The 14,397-nt window shown below is 42.7% G+C and overlaps 1 protein-coding gene across 4 annotated transcripts in view; it reads left to right on the top strand.

The window, feature by feature from the left end:
* LOC119025044 (voltage-dependent calcium channel subunit alpha-2/delta-1) overlaps positions 1–13,566 on the top strand; it is a 68,601-nt gene extending 55,035 nt beyond the window's left edge. For 2 of the 4 annotated variants that reach the window (XM_037108341.1, XM_037108339.1), the window contains 15 exons: positions 242–323; positions 973–1,035; positions 1,683–1,786; positions 2,328–2,417; positions 2,533–2,600; positions 2,705–2,743; positions 3,231–3,302; positions 5,116–5,268; positions 6,103–6,155; positions 6,548–6,603; positions 6,743–6,872; positions 7,606–7,718; positions 8,851–8,933; positions 9,260–9,339; positions 11,465–13,566. In XM_037108341.1, the coding sequence (XP_036964236.1) occupies positions 242–323; positions 973–1,035; positions 1,683–1,786; positions 2,328–2,417; positions 2,533–2,600; positions 2,705–2,743; positions 3,231–3,302; positions 5,116–5,268; positions 6,103–6,155; positions 6,548–6,603; positions 6,743–6,872; positions 7,606–7,718; positions 8,851–8,933; positions 9,260–9,339; positions 11,465–11,501 (1,223 nt within the window). In that variant the 3' untranslated portion in view covers positions 11,502–13,566. The remainder of the gene's footprint in view (positions 1–241; positions 324–972; positions 1,036–1,682; positions 1,787–2,327; positions 2,418–2,532; positions 2,601–2,704; positions 2,744–3,230; positions 3,303–5,115; positions 5,269–6,102; positions 6,156–6,547; positions 6,604–6,742; positions 6,873–7,605; positions 7,719–8,850; positions 8,934–9,259; positions 9,340–11,464) is intronic. The other 2 variants (XM_037108342.1, XM_037108340.1) reach the window with 1 other exon arrangement.
* Positions 13,567–14,397: the final 831 nt, after the last annotated feature.

Below are 14,397 nucleotides of genomic sequence, written 5' to 3'. Positions count from 1 at the left end.
CTTTTGGCTGAACACACCTGCTTTTTTTCTCCTTTTCAGCCAGACTTTCCTCCCCACATACATTAAATCACCAGTCTTCAGTCAGATGCACTGAAAAACAAATGCTGTGTTGAGGACAGTGTTTAGTGGCGCATTAGTCGTCGTTCTTAATATGAGTCAAAAGCATAATATACTCACCTATGTAAACCCCGCTAAGCACTGTAACTGTGGTGTTTTAATGTCAGTTGCCTGTAACCCGTAGGTAACGTGTCCCTGGTGAATCGGCTGATCCTGGACGCAGGTCTGACAGCTGAACTGGTCAAACTTTGGAGCGAGCAGACAGTGTGAGTGCTCAGCCTTCTGAAGCGATGCTAAGAGATATATATATATATATATATATATATATATATATATATATATATATATATATATATATATATATATATATATATATATATATATATATATATATGTATATGTCTTCTTCCATGGAAATCTGTGTTGCATGTGTACCCTGCTTCCTTCTACCACCATAGCTGACACTCACTTCATGTACAATTTTACTTACTAACCGAGCCAGAGTTTTTTTTCTTTCTTTCTTTCTTTTCCACTCTTGGCGGATCGATCACGACTAACTAGCAAAACGTGATGAAAGCAGAGCGCAAAATGCACATCACACCCAGCCACCCAGGGCTCTGCCAAGACACGCTGTTTTGAGAGGAAAAATAAATTAATTACAGCAGTGCGTCTCCTTTCATGGCATATCCACTTGTCTGAAATAATCTGAGTGCACACTTACACACAGGCCGCAGGGTGTCTGTTTAACATTAGGACATATAGAGACAAGGGACTGTGGGCATAAAAACCATTTGCGTCACATCTGCAGCTCGGTGTCACAGTTCACAAGCTCTTTTCCTCCAATGTGTGTGATTGACTTTTATGTTTGATTGGCTGTTGTGTTTTTTTTTTTTGTTTTTTTTTCCATGTTCTCAGGGATGGGATTGTGGCCAGGTTTGTTGCAACAGATGGAGGAATCACAAGGATCTACCCAAGAAGGTACTCTCCCCTCCGTTTTCCTCAGTTTCCTCTTCTTCTCCTCGGTCTTTGCACTTGGCGTTGTAAAAAATAGCACAGGAAGCCTTACCCAAATATCTGGCGGTGTGAACGTGTGAGATGGAAATGGATACAGACAGTAATACTCTTAGGTCGATCGCTTTTGGCTGCTTCGCTCACCTGCTCCACTGGGTTATTTCCCCTCACCCCCGGATAGAGGAACATAGAGGATTAGACACTTTGGGCTGAACTCGCAGAGCTCGCCAGGCCAGAACGGGACACGGGTCGTGGCCACAGATCCAGCAGCCAAACGCAGCTCGTTTTCCCTCAATTTCCCCGCTGCTGCTGCTGCTTTTGTCTGAACTACACTTGGGGGGTTCCGCTCGGTCAGAATATAACATTCCAACTGAAGATGGATGCTTATTCCTCCTGACGATAAAACATGAAATACAATCGGTTATTGCTTTTACTGGATCATGCCCTCGACATATATCAGCCGGACTGGGCGTGACTCTTACTCCGATGACTAACATTTGGCTGGAGATGCAAATATAAATTGTTCAAATAGATCAAACACACTTGCTTTGGTGTTTTATGCCTATAACGGTCCGTATATAATGTTACGTCGTGACCGTATTAATGTCTTTCAGTGCCGGGGAAGAGTGGACCGAGAACCCCGAGACGTACGAATCCAGCTTCTACAAAAGGACCCTGGACAATGAAATTTATATTTTCACGGCTCCATCTTTCAACAGTAAGTTTTCTGATAGGTCCCAATGTGTGTGTGTGTGTGTATGTGTGCATTAGTGTTGGTGCGTGACGCTCTTCAGTGTGGCCTGGCACCGGGCCTATCCTGCTCTCTGCCGTTGGACGTCATCCCAACCCCACTAGCAAAGATCACACTCTCAGGCCTCTGATATCACTCTCTTTATCCTTCGCCTTTTTCCCCGCTGCGTATTTCAGCGATCATCCCCTCCCTCCCTCCCTCCCCATACACTTCCTGTTATCTGCACTGATCTCTCTAGCAGACACCAGGACAGGCAAATGTCAGTGTAATGGAGCCGTACGTGCTCACAGCTACACTTGACTGGATTAACACATGTACTGGCTACACAAGACTCTGCACTCCACGCACGTAAATTACAAGCAGCTAAAAATGTATGGAATTCCCCACAACGGACGGCGATTGCTTGCCGTGATCCACATTCTCCTCCATGTACTTTTAAACATGATTTCGGTTTAAAATTGCCACGATTATTGGTCCCCCTGTGTAATCCCCTTTTTCTCAATTGCAGCGGAGAGCAGGGAGCCTGTTTCTGAATCAGGTATTCTGGTGAGCAAAGCGGTCGACCTCACAATTGACGAAGTCACGCTCAAACCAGCAGGTCGGTCTTCCTAATACCAGAATGATTGCCTCTTGTGCTGCAGGAGAAATGAAAAAGACTCAATAGCTATTCATAAAAGTTGTACCCCTGCCTGTTTTGTGGTTTTGTTCCACAGTGGTGGGAGTGAAGCTCAATATCTCATACTGGATGAACATTTTCATGAATGCTACACTGAAAGCGAATGTAAGTCATGTTAATAGTTCTTATTTGTATCGTGTACTCTAATGTTGACACCTTTTATCTGTCGGTGTACTAATTTCTTATGTGGCCGACGTTTTACCTTTCAGTGCAAAGATGAGATCTGTGGCTGTCTGAGGAATGACAAGGTACAGCACCGCAGTTTACTGATTGTAATCTGAGAACTGAGAAAACAAAATCAAAAACTGCATATTGTCACGGTGTGAGTTTAGAGTTTGGCTGATGTCGCTGGTAGAAATGTCTGCCTCCTCTGAATATAATGAATAGAGCTTGTGGCGCTCTGAGTGCCACAAGTCAAGTGCCTTCTGGTTTCATTATATCTGAGAGAAGGCAGACAGCTTTCTGTCTGATATTGCCAAATCTGGGCTCCTCACACCAAAACAGCCCAAGGCTGAACAGTTCCTTTACACATTTTGCTTCTCATCTTTGCTAAGATGTTTTTCATCTTATCACGGCTTGATTAAAAAACATTATGACAATACCTTTGCTCCCTTGGCATTCATGTGTTCAAGCCTGATTAGCATCTCTTGTCCTGACAGTTGATGTATGATTTCTACAAAAGTCGTCATTTTCATTTATTGCATTTTTTACTCTGTTCTTCGTCCGACCCTGCAGCAAGTAGACTGTGTGATCCTGGACGACGGGGGATTTCTTCTCATGTCCAATCAAGACGAGTACATAAACCTGGTGAGCAGCCACTAACCATTCATTCACCTTTACGTGACCATGAACGCCTCGCCTGTCCGCCTGTCATTCTCCAAATGATCAGCAAGCGATCATAAACCATCACTCAATAAAACTTCTGCAGTCATATAATCAGAAAAGTTCAAATCACAGACTCCGCCAGAGTTCATAATTCTTACTTCTCTCTACCTTTAGACGTACCCAGCTCCCTTTTCGGTTGTCACAAGCATCCATCAGCATCATATAAAGGTCATATAAAGGGCTCATGACTCGGTTAAGTTATGAGAATGGCCTGTTAGCTCCGAGATGCTTGGAGCAGCTCATCCAAATCTCCAGTAAAGTGAAGCACTAGCCACTGGAGGAGGATCAAAGGGAAAGTTCTGAGGGGTTTGAGTAGTCAGTCATGGAGGCTGTAGTGAAGTCAGTCCCCCGTGTACGAGAGAAGTCAGCTCTGCCGCGTTAACTCCGCTCTTTCAGGCTGTTTTAGGCCCCTGTGTGTCAGTGGTAGGATATACAGTGGGTTCGGAAACATTTCATGTCAGTCACGATGGGACATCTGCTGTCTTTGATCCGTTCTACCATAACAATGTCTGGCAGAGAGTTTACAGCGATATGAGCACTCTCATATGTCTTTTTTTTTTTTACTCCTTGTTATACATTTGGTGTCCGTTGGGAGTGTGGCATTATCTTTTCCAGTTGTCTGTCTGTCCGTACGTCTGTCCCATTCTCACGAACGCGATTACTCAGGGACGCTTTAAAGGAATTTCTTCACATTTTGGCACAAACATCCACTTCTACTCAAGGATGAAGTGATTTGATTTTGGTGGTCAACAGTCAAAGTCACTGCGACCTCACAAAACACATTTTTGGCCTTTACTCAACAATAATCAGATAAAAATGTCAAAGTATGATACAAATGTCTGATAGGACAGAATTATGGAATTATGCCATTTTATATCCAAGAGGTCAAAGGTCAACTTCACTGTGCCAACATAATACTCTGCAAAATATATTGTGATCATTATTCAATGCCACAGCTCAGGAATAGCAACTCGACTGGTGTGCAGAGGCATACAAATGCAAGGCAGTCATTTTTGGCAGTCTTTGTATGTAAGTTTTGTATTTTATCCACAGCTCTATGAACCATGCCAGAGCCCCGAATCAGTGCTATGCCACTCCTCTGTACATACCATCTTTACATTCCAGTAGAACTGCAATGATTAACTGATTAGCTGTCAACTATTTTCATGATTGATTAATTGGTTTTGGTCATTTTGGTCATACACTGGTCGATGTATTTCATCACTTTGCAGCCCCAACGTATCAGCTTATGAAACATTTTAATGCACTTTATATTGTCTGCCTTATTCATCCCTCTGAAGGTTGCCCCAAATTAAACCACTGAGCCGATTGATCATCAGCAGGTTTTCTTAGTTGACTGTAACCTTAGTTGGCTTAGCTGACTGTAACTATGGGCTTATCAATATGTAACCTTCATTCTATATTAGACTGGCTTCGACTTTAAACTTGTCCATGGTTATAACATGATCCTGACTGTCTGTAGAAGCAAAGTGTGACTCCCTTCCCCTTCACGTACACTGCCACAAAACAGTGGAATAGGCTCATCCAAATTGACCATGCATGTAAATTCAAATTTTCAGCGCGGCGATGCGCAACTGTGAACAGCTTAAGCCTCTAAAGCCCTGTCAGAGGAAATAACACGCAGCGGTATGGTTTGTTTGTACAAGCTGAGTCTGACACTGCTTTTATTGTTTGTTTGTATTGCCCACGTGTGTTTGTGTGTGAACCCGTCTAGATAGGTCAGTTCTTTGGAGAGGTGGATCCTGTGCTGATGATTAACCTGGTCAACACCTCCCTGTACGCCTTCAACAAGACCTATGACTACCAGTCTGTGTGCGACCCAGAGAGAGACAGCAAGGCTGCAGCAGGACCCCGCTCCGTCTACGTGGTGAGATACTGAATCACGCAAGCTGGTGGACAGCAGTCACTCTCTCACGGATAATTGTTGACATGTTTATGCCTGTGCAGTTACTCAGCCCTACTACGGTGGTTTCACACAAATCCGCTACCAAGACTACCATTCTTCAGAAGCGCTTTAAGAGTTTACCTACATTTACTGAAGAAGGGTTGCACAACATATCTGGGCCACCAATAACATACCTGGGGGGACTACCCAAGTAAAATATATGTGTGGGAAACACTGCTACAATTACAATAAGATGACCGATAATTTTACATTTCTGTTGTTATTGTTGTTGTTGCTGTTGTTGTTGTTGTTGTTGTTGTTGTTCTTCTTCTTCTTCTTCTTCTTCTTCTTCTTCTTCTTCTTCTTCTTCTTCTTGACCTCACAGGTGGATACTGCAACCTACTGCATTCGAGTGCATTGTTAGGTCTATGAAAGCAATTTGGCTGAATGTTATATTCTCTGTTTATTGGCTATACATTTCACCGATACAAATACAGGGCCTAGAACTCAGAATTCCCAGTATGGGGCTGAAAGTGTATCAGTCTGATATACAGTATTTTGTGCATCCCTACTGTATTGTTTATGCTGGTGAGGACGGTAGTTGAGGAAACGGGACATTGAAACAAACCTATATTGAATCTTGATTATTCTAGTTTCTAATATTGTAATTGTATTTCCCTTTTTTGTTATTTCTAATAGTATTCAAATAATAATAGTAAATAATAGTATTTAAAAAAAACAGCCTAATGAAAGAAAAAAATGAATTGTTATAATTTTCTGCTTGATTTTGAAATGTCTCTTCCTGTCCGTCTCCAGCCTACCATTGCAGACTTGCTCAGTATCGGCTGGTGGGCTTCCAGTGCTGCCTGGTGAGTGTTCAGGTTCTCTGTTTTGTTTTCTTGCACTTTTTTGTGTTTGTTTCTGTGTGCGTTTTGGAGTGGGAGTGCATTTGTACTTTAGGGTAGGAGTTTGTTTGGGAGTGGGCTCGTGTATGTTGTTTGAGGGTCAGCGCAGGACAAGGGCAGTTACACAACATTACACTCCACCGCTATCGGTGTCCAACTGCGATATAACCAGATTTTTTAAAATAGAAAGACTGATGTATCCCTCGACATTTACATCAGCAGCGACTCGAGCCCCAAACAGATGTGTGGTTGTTATTACACACTGTTTGGCTGTTCAATGTAAATAAGTTAAAGATGGTCCGTTGTCTCATCCATGTGACTCATGTTTTTTTTTTTGTTTCATTCGCTGTGTCTAGGTCGATACTCCAGCAGCTTTTCTTCGGCCTCATGTTCCCTAACCTTCTCGAGGCAGGTGAGGAAACTGAAGCTGCGATTGTGTTAAAATGCAACCATCAGGTTTTTCTTTTTTATATGAGGTCAATTTTAATCCCATCACATTCTCAGTAATCCCTAACTGTTTCTTTATTAAACTAAAAATCTCTTGTTTCCAGCGGAGTCAGCAGATGATGACATACCAGATGCCATGTTTAAGGAAAGCTGCATTACAGAGCAAACTCAGTACTTCTTTGACATTGAGGAGAGATCCTACTCAGGTAACCTGGACTGTGGAAACTGTTCCAGGTATGTGAGCGTTTTTTCTTCATGTGAACGTTTGTGTAGAAAACAATGCATGTGCTCCTATTTTAGTCCACTCTCTCTGTAAATGGGAAGTGTTGTTCAAGATATTCCACCTCTTACTGGATCTTCTTCCTGGACAGCCTTCTGTTTAATGGTCTGCAGGGATGGGTCCAGGACAGGGGTTAGTTTCCTGGCCTATTTTTGTTTTTTCAGCCTGATTTCAGGCAGCTGTGTTCTGATGAGTTCTGATCAGACACAGATTACCTTGATCTGTCAGTGACCGGAATTGCAGAGGAAGGCACAAAAGCTCTTTTATCTGTTTTTCTTCCTTCGCTCTCTGGCTTCACTTCAAACTCGCCAAAACGCACAGTCACAGACCACTTTGCTCCAACCTCCTTCTTTTGTCAATTTGGGCTGTCAGAGGGGGTTAAATATGGCTGTAATTACTGGGTGTTATGAGTCCCACGTGTCTGGTGCTTTACTCCCCAATGTTAACGACTGTAGACACAGAAACTTTCATGACTACCATAAAAAGCTAATCCCAAGAGGAGAGAGGAGGAATGACTGTGTACATATGTGCACTACTGCACATGTACCTGTGTGTGTCTGCATACACACGCTCTTTATGCAAATGCAATCCATTGTGGATTATTTGCATAATTTGCATGTGCATTATACCCAAGCATCACAGGTGTACTGTACTGACTGTGTGTGTGTGGCCATGTGTCCTTTCCAGGATGTATCGTGCTGAGAAGCTGCCAAACACCAACCTAGTGTTCCTGATCACCGATGCCAAGGCGACGTGTTTGTCGTGTGACCCCAGACCGCTACGACAGGCCGAACAACCCTGTATCCTTTCACTCAACCCCCCGTAAAAAAAATAATTAAAAAAATCGAACTTACACTTCCTTTTTACTTTCTGGCCCTCCATCCATCACCCTTATGACAGCGGGGCTTTAAACTCTCAATACAAGGACACACACCTAAGGAGCTTGCAGTAGGTCCCTGCTGAATGTCCACGGGTGAACAGTAAACCAGATGCACAGCATATGAAAGTCTGTCTCACATTACCCCCAGATTACATTTCTCTGTTTAAATTCATCCGGGCTGCGTGATGCCATCAGGTTGAATTAAGGTTAAGAGGGTTAAGGTGTGTTCATGTGTATGTACATTATGAGTGTGTGTGTGTGTGTATAGATAGATAGACAGACAGCAATGAGTTACGGTCCACAGGTGGTTCAGATCTGGTAGCCAGAATCAAGGCCTGTGTCACGGGCTTGTGTTCCGGCGACCCGATCTGGACCGCCTCTCGACCGCAATTCCTTTGCTTTATTTGGGCCGAGGTGAACTGCAAGCGGGTTGTACGGCTCGTCGCTGGGCCAGACCAGTTTGGCGATATGGATATATCTGTTTGACAGATGTGCCTTGAATGCAGCTTCCTGTTGCTTTAACAGTACAGGTGTCATCATCAGAAGTCACCATGGGGTCATAATGGGGGCCTCCAGCTACTAACAAGGACACCGCTCAACACACCAACACACGTATAATGCGCACATGCTGCTCTACCACGCTGCGTTTATATACAGATACACACACATATGGAGCGGCTTCATTATGAGGATTGATTTAAATGGGTTCATCAGAATTCAGTGTTTATTTTATTAGGGACACGATGGCAAGATGCAATCAGCAGCTCCATAACACATAAAGTAGCGTGGACAGTGATTTCTAAGGACTGCCTTTCTTAATTCTTCTATTTCCATCTCCTGGCAGTCGTAGATGTTAATAAAAGATCAGCAAATATCTGGAAGAAAATAAATCAGGGGATGTCTAGCCAAGGCTGATGAGTTGGAACTACATGAGGATTTTTCATTGGCAGGGAAATTAAGAGTCAGCACATCATTTAATGGTTGTTTTTTAAGTGCTAAGTGTACGCCGCCGATGGTTATCCACATTATTTTCCTGAGAGTTTTCTGTTCAGCTGAAGGTCCAGATCCATGCGAGCTGGCTCAGAACCCCAGATACCGCAAAGGGCCGGACGTGTGTTTTGACAACAATGAAAATGTAAGACGCAGCCACACATGTGCAGAGATTATTGCTGGAAGCAGCTCTATTAGTCAGACTTCACAGTTGGCCTCCGTCTATTTCTGTCTGGTTTCCATCAGCGATCACAGTGTTGGCTGCCTGCTCCTGCACTCTGATCCATACTTGATTTATTCATTCACTTCATTCTTTACTTATCAGTTTGTTATCGTCTTTATTTCGTTACCTTTGCATGCACTTATCACTCAGTTGTTTTTCTGTCCTCTTGTCCTCCTGTCGTCTCTCCACTCATCATCTGCCATTCCTGTGGTTCTGCATCCCCGTCGGCTGCTGCTCTCGTCGGGCAGGATGAGCCCTTGTGCCCAATCAGCAGAGGTTCTCCACTGAGCCCCGCACCTCTATTGTTGTTACTGATGCTAAGTTCAGGGTCAGTGTCCTCACACGGCTCCCCACAGCTTCATTACTGAATTATTAACTTTTACGAGCTTTACTGTTCCTTGGACATCGCAGTGCGCTTGGCAAAGGACAAGTCAGGCCCTACTGTGACATGCCAATCCTGCCTTGTTTAATTCTTAATATCTGAGTCATCGCTCACTAATTTTACAACCAGTCGATCTCCTTTCACGCATATTTACATGATTTGAAAATAACAGACTTATAATAATCGGGATTTATTTCTTTGTTGCATGCCTGTCTCTCCTCCACAACGCCATGACCTTCTTTGGCATCTCGTTCTTCTGTTTTGTTTCTGTATTTTTACAGCTTTTTACCCCAACAGATGGAGACCTTGGAAGTTAAAAGTGTGAAATCAATTTGATATAATAGCACCACAAAACTATGTGCAAATAAATCTGCAGCCACAGTCTTTTTATTTGCCGTGAAAATGCTTTGTCAACCAAATTTACCTCAAATCTGTGTTTGTAAATATATAAAACAAATTATTCGGGTTTTAGCATTGAGGGTTTCAAGGACTGCAGTGCAATATTCAGACCAGATTCAGACGGCATTAACTGTCCACACAAGAGGTTCCCTTGAAAGGATCTAATGGGAGTTCATGTATTGTACCATTTGGGCTAAATCAGTAAAACAAAGGAGCGAGGGGGCATAAATCGTGTGTGATCATTGCATCACCACCCAACTTTGAACAGTTTATACGACGTCTAAATATTTGGAGAAATTATTTCCCATATCTTTGTGAACTCAGTCTTTCATTGTGTTGTAAAGGCGTAGATCACACACATAACAGGCTACTAATTCATGTGCCTGCGTGTTTATATTGTGGCGAGTCTGTGGCCGAGGAAGTAGATGAACAGAGTAAAAGTAGGCCGCGTCCCTTTTCCTCTTTCCATCTGTCCCATTACTTTTGGCTCAGCTCCTCGTAGGAAGACAGTTTGTGTCCAGGCCAGTCCATTTTATCACTGGTGTAAACAGAGGAAGCTCCACGTAGCTTTCCTGCCCTTTGAATACGGAGGACTCCCACCTCTTTCTCCCGAGACTCTGGCATGCACGGATATCCTGAATACTCCCATCAAGCACAAAAAAGCCACACAGTGTGTGGGCAGGTGCGCGTGCATAGACACACATGGAAAGCGCAGTGAGGTTGGGAACACCTCTAGAGATGCAACGACTGTTCAGTATGGGAATTACGCTTGCTCGCTTTCTAGGCAAATCTGGGTAAGATGAGAAGAGTGATACCGCAGTCACTGTACAGTAGATATCTGTTTGCTTAAAGCTCCTGTTAGTAAGATAGTCATACTGATGCCTCAGGTCTCCCAACTCATCAGATACTGACACTTTCGGATTGTAGGTCAGGGTAGCAACCATTCGAAAGCATCAGTATTTAACTTGTTAAACTTGCTTGTTCCTCAGCACAAACAAGAGTTAATGGCATAGTCATATACATAAACATTGTTGTTTATTTAATTCATGGTTTCAAGTTCATCAAAAATCAGGAGCTTTAAAGCGCAAAACTGGAAACAGGGAAACAGATCTGGTCAAGACAGACTCAATCCCATTTCCAGTTTTTACCCATACCTCTTGCTTTTACCTCTGTTTTTTTATCAAGAGTTTTAAGGGTTAGTGTGAATTGTAGCAACTTGGCTGCTGGACTAAAGTTCATCAAAGGGGCCACTGCAACATTGAAATACATCAAAAAGAGGGCCTGTCATGCACAAATTTGCAAATACAATGTCACACTAGCTAGGAAGTTAGTTAGCTGCCAAGACATCAGCAGACTCACCTTATGGTGTGAACATGAGAAACATGAGTTGTAGGGCTAAGTATTAAGGACAAGGGTTGTAGTTTTCAATTGTTTTAAATGTGTTCATAAATACAGATGCTTTGTGTTAGAGTTTCAGATAGAACACAAACCCACAGCAGCCTGGGACTGAGAAGCAATAACCAGCCATCTCCCTCCAGAATCGCTTTCCCTTCCCTTTAAGAGAAGATACATTATGATCTTGAACTGCTAATTACTGATAACAGCAGAGGCCTGTTGAAAGTAGAGCTAGAGAATGTTTATTGAACTTGTTCACGACTGATTCGTCCAACAGGAAGATGATTCTGACTGCGGAGGAGGGACCTGCCTAAGCCCGTGTCTTTGGCCGATGCTCGGGCTCCAACTACTGCTGCTGTGGCTCCTCACATCTTTACAACACTCATGACCCCTACACACACACACACACACACACACACACACACACACACACGCTCACATCATCATCATCATCATCATCATCTCAGCTCACAAGAGGCCAGAAGACTCTTCAGTTATGCCATCCGGGACGTATGCAGGATATTTGCAACGAGACACTTTTATCAGCATCTCCATTTTCCTATGCCAAAGGGTGCTCATTCATTTCCTCGTCATTTTTCCAAAATAGAGACACATTTACTGTGCTCAGCTGCACTCATTACCACGATATACTCCTTAATACTGGTGCAAGAGTAAGAGCTAACCAAACCCTTTAATTCTGCCTAATTTGTTTCTCTGATTTTATTTAGCGGAGGGTGAAGAGTTGTCCCACTATGCCAACTAAATATCATTCAAAGACTGTATGTTCACTGACAGCGTTGATTTGTGTAGTCGTCGATATTGTTTGTTGCTTATTATATTATTGCGTATGAATCATTATGCTGTAATGAGCGTTTAATTTCGGCAACCAGTGCAACTATGACGAATATCCCTTTTTGTTTGGCGTGTTTTTTAAATGTGCTGTACCTATCTATTTTTCAACCATTTCTTTTTGTGACTCCGGATCAACTTTCTGCGACTAGCTAGGTGTTGTATTGTAGCAGCATGTGCTCAGTACAGAGCTAAACACAACACCGGTACTCTGACACCAAAGCTCCACGCTACCCAGGACCACAGACATACACAAACCTACTACAGAGGATCTGCAGGCTAGTTTATTTTCAGATTTCCTCTATCGTGGGTGCACATCAGTATTCGAGTTACAGCGTTAGCTAGGTAGATAGACACCTTAGATACCTCGCTGAGAGGTAAGAGAGCACCCCGTGTGAATTTAACCTATTAGGATATTACTATTTCAAATACGTTTGTAGTTGGTCTGACAGCTTTGGTTGTCTTCAATTTGATGCATCGAATTCCCAGTGCCTACTCAGTAGCTCAAACAGTCTGTCATCTGGATAAAACAATGCAGCAGCTGTTGCATCCCTCACACGTATGCTCCGACGCCTGCTGCAGTATAAGCACACAGGTTTAGCCCGTGCAGTGACATGTTGCAGAATGGGTCAAATCTGCTGCAGTCTACTCTCAATTCATGTGGCCCACACACCTGTAGGAACAACCGGTGATTTTGATTGCGCGAGAGGAAGATCATTTCCCTCCACGGTCAAAAACAAACTGAAACCAGACTTGAGCTTTGCGTTCCAACACCTCTCTTTATTAGTCCTGTTTCTGTTACCTTTTTTTTTCTTCTGGATCTCCAGACTCAGGAGCCAAGATGACTTGTGAATGAGATCAGCATAATAAAAACGACTGTTTTCTTTGTTTGCCTCCTCCCCGCCGCTCTCCTTCCTTATGCTTGTTTCCTCTTTGTGTTGCTCTCTAAGTGCTGTGAAGCAGACGCTGAAGGCTCAGTGTCGAAAAGCTGCAATGTCATGGGATGAGCTTGTTATGTGTTTTGAACGCTGTCTATGCCCAACGGTCAGCATCAGGGCCTGTTGGAGAGAACTTTGAGAATACGCTGGGGTAATCATGCATTGCCTTACTCTACCATAAGTCATAAAAATAACACAAAAATGTTTTACTGGTCCCTTTTTGTTTTCCATTATAATGATTAAAGTTGAGTTCTCTCCACCTCGCCGTCATGGTGAACTGCTGGTGTTGAGTGTTCAGGTTATGCCTGTTTATCAAAAGTCGCGTGTTGACTCGTGTTTTAACCCGGGGGTCCCGTGTCTATGTGCAGGCATGTGCGTGTCCCTCCGATATCTGATTGTGCTTTAATACTGTACATGAATTTACTCTTTTGTGGAACTTGACTAGCCTGAATAAATTTTTGTATACATTTGTACACTAATACTATTTACTGTATAAAAGAGAAAATGGAAGGAAATGAAAAATGTTTATAATATGGTGTTGATTATTGTGCAAATATAATATATTCACAATAAAAGTGTTGTATTGTTATGACCTGAGGTGCTTTTTTTTCCCCCTTTAATTCCGTCACATCTGGCCGTGTTGCTTTGGCTCCAGTGGGAGAAGACCAAGCATGTCATCCTTCCTGCAAAGAGAGACAGCTGCTGAAAAAAAGGAAGTGCACTCACATCTGGGGTTTCCCTCTGTTTGTGTTTGTGTACCAAGTAAGTGCGGATGATTGCCACTGCGTCAAATAGTCCACTTTAAAACATCAGGCCAACACATAATCACTTAAAGCTTTCTTTCGTGGTAGGGTGTGGTCACAAGTGTGCTGTGATGCACGTGTAACCAAGCTCAAAAGTGATGTCACAGTGCAGTGACTCACCCCGGGGTACAATCCAAAGTGACTGCAGGAAGGTGAGACGATTTTCCATTGAGGGTCAGAAAACAACGTTTTTCAGGGGTTGTCAAGTTACCCTGTGGTCAGGCATTCATAACTGTACAATTCTTGTAAAAACACAGTAATTTCCATTAAAAAATACAGTATATAAATTTAGGAGGACTTCTGATGATTAAGTATATCTACCCTTATTAAAAAAATGCTAAAGAAATTTCAATTTGAGTACCTCAGTCACAGATTTTCCCTGTTATTTTACATTGGACATGTACATTCACAAAATATTTCTGTAATTTTATGGATTTTTCCTGTACTACAAAAACAACAACAAACAAAAAAACAGGAAAAAATATGTAAATTCAAATGTATTGAAACAAATAACAGATTTTTTAGAGTGAACCTGAACAATGGGTATTGGACAGGAATAATAATGATACCACTGCGTTACAAAAATCTTTGACCGACTAACCTCTTATGGGTGTTATGGA

The sequence above is a fragment of the Acanthopagrus latus genome, chromosome 8 (assembly GCF_904848185.1).
Source record: "Acanthopagrus latus isolate v.2019 chromosome 8, fAcaLat1.1, whole genome shotgun sequence".
In the NCBI taxonomy this organism is placed as follows: domain Eukaryota; kingdom Metazoa; phylum Chordata; class Actinopteri; order Spariformes; family Sparidae; genus Acanthopagrus; species Acanthopagrus latus.
Note: the sequence above shows the minus strand (reverse complement) of the source record. Positions and strands in the feature narration are given on the sequence as shown.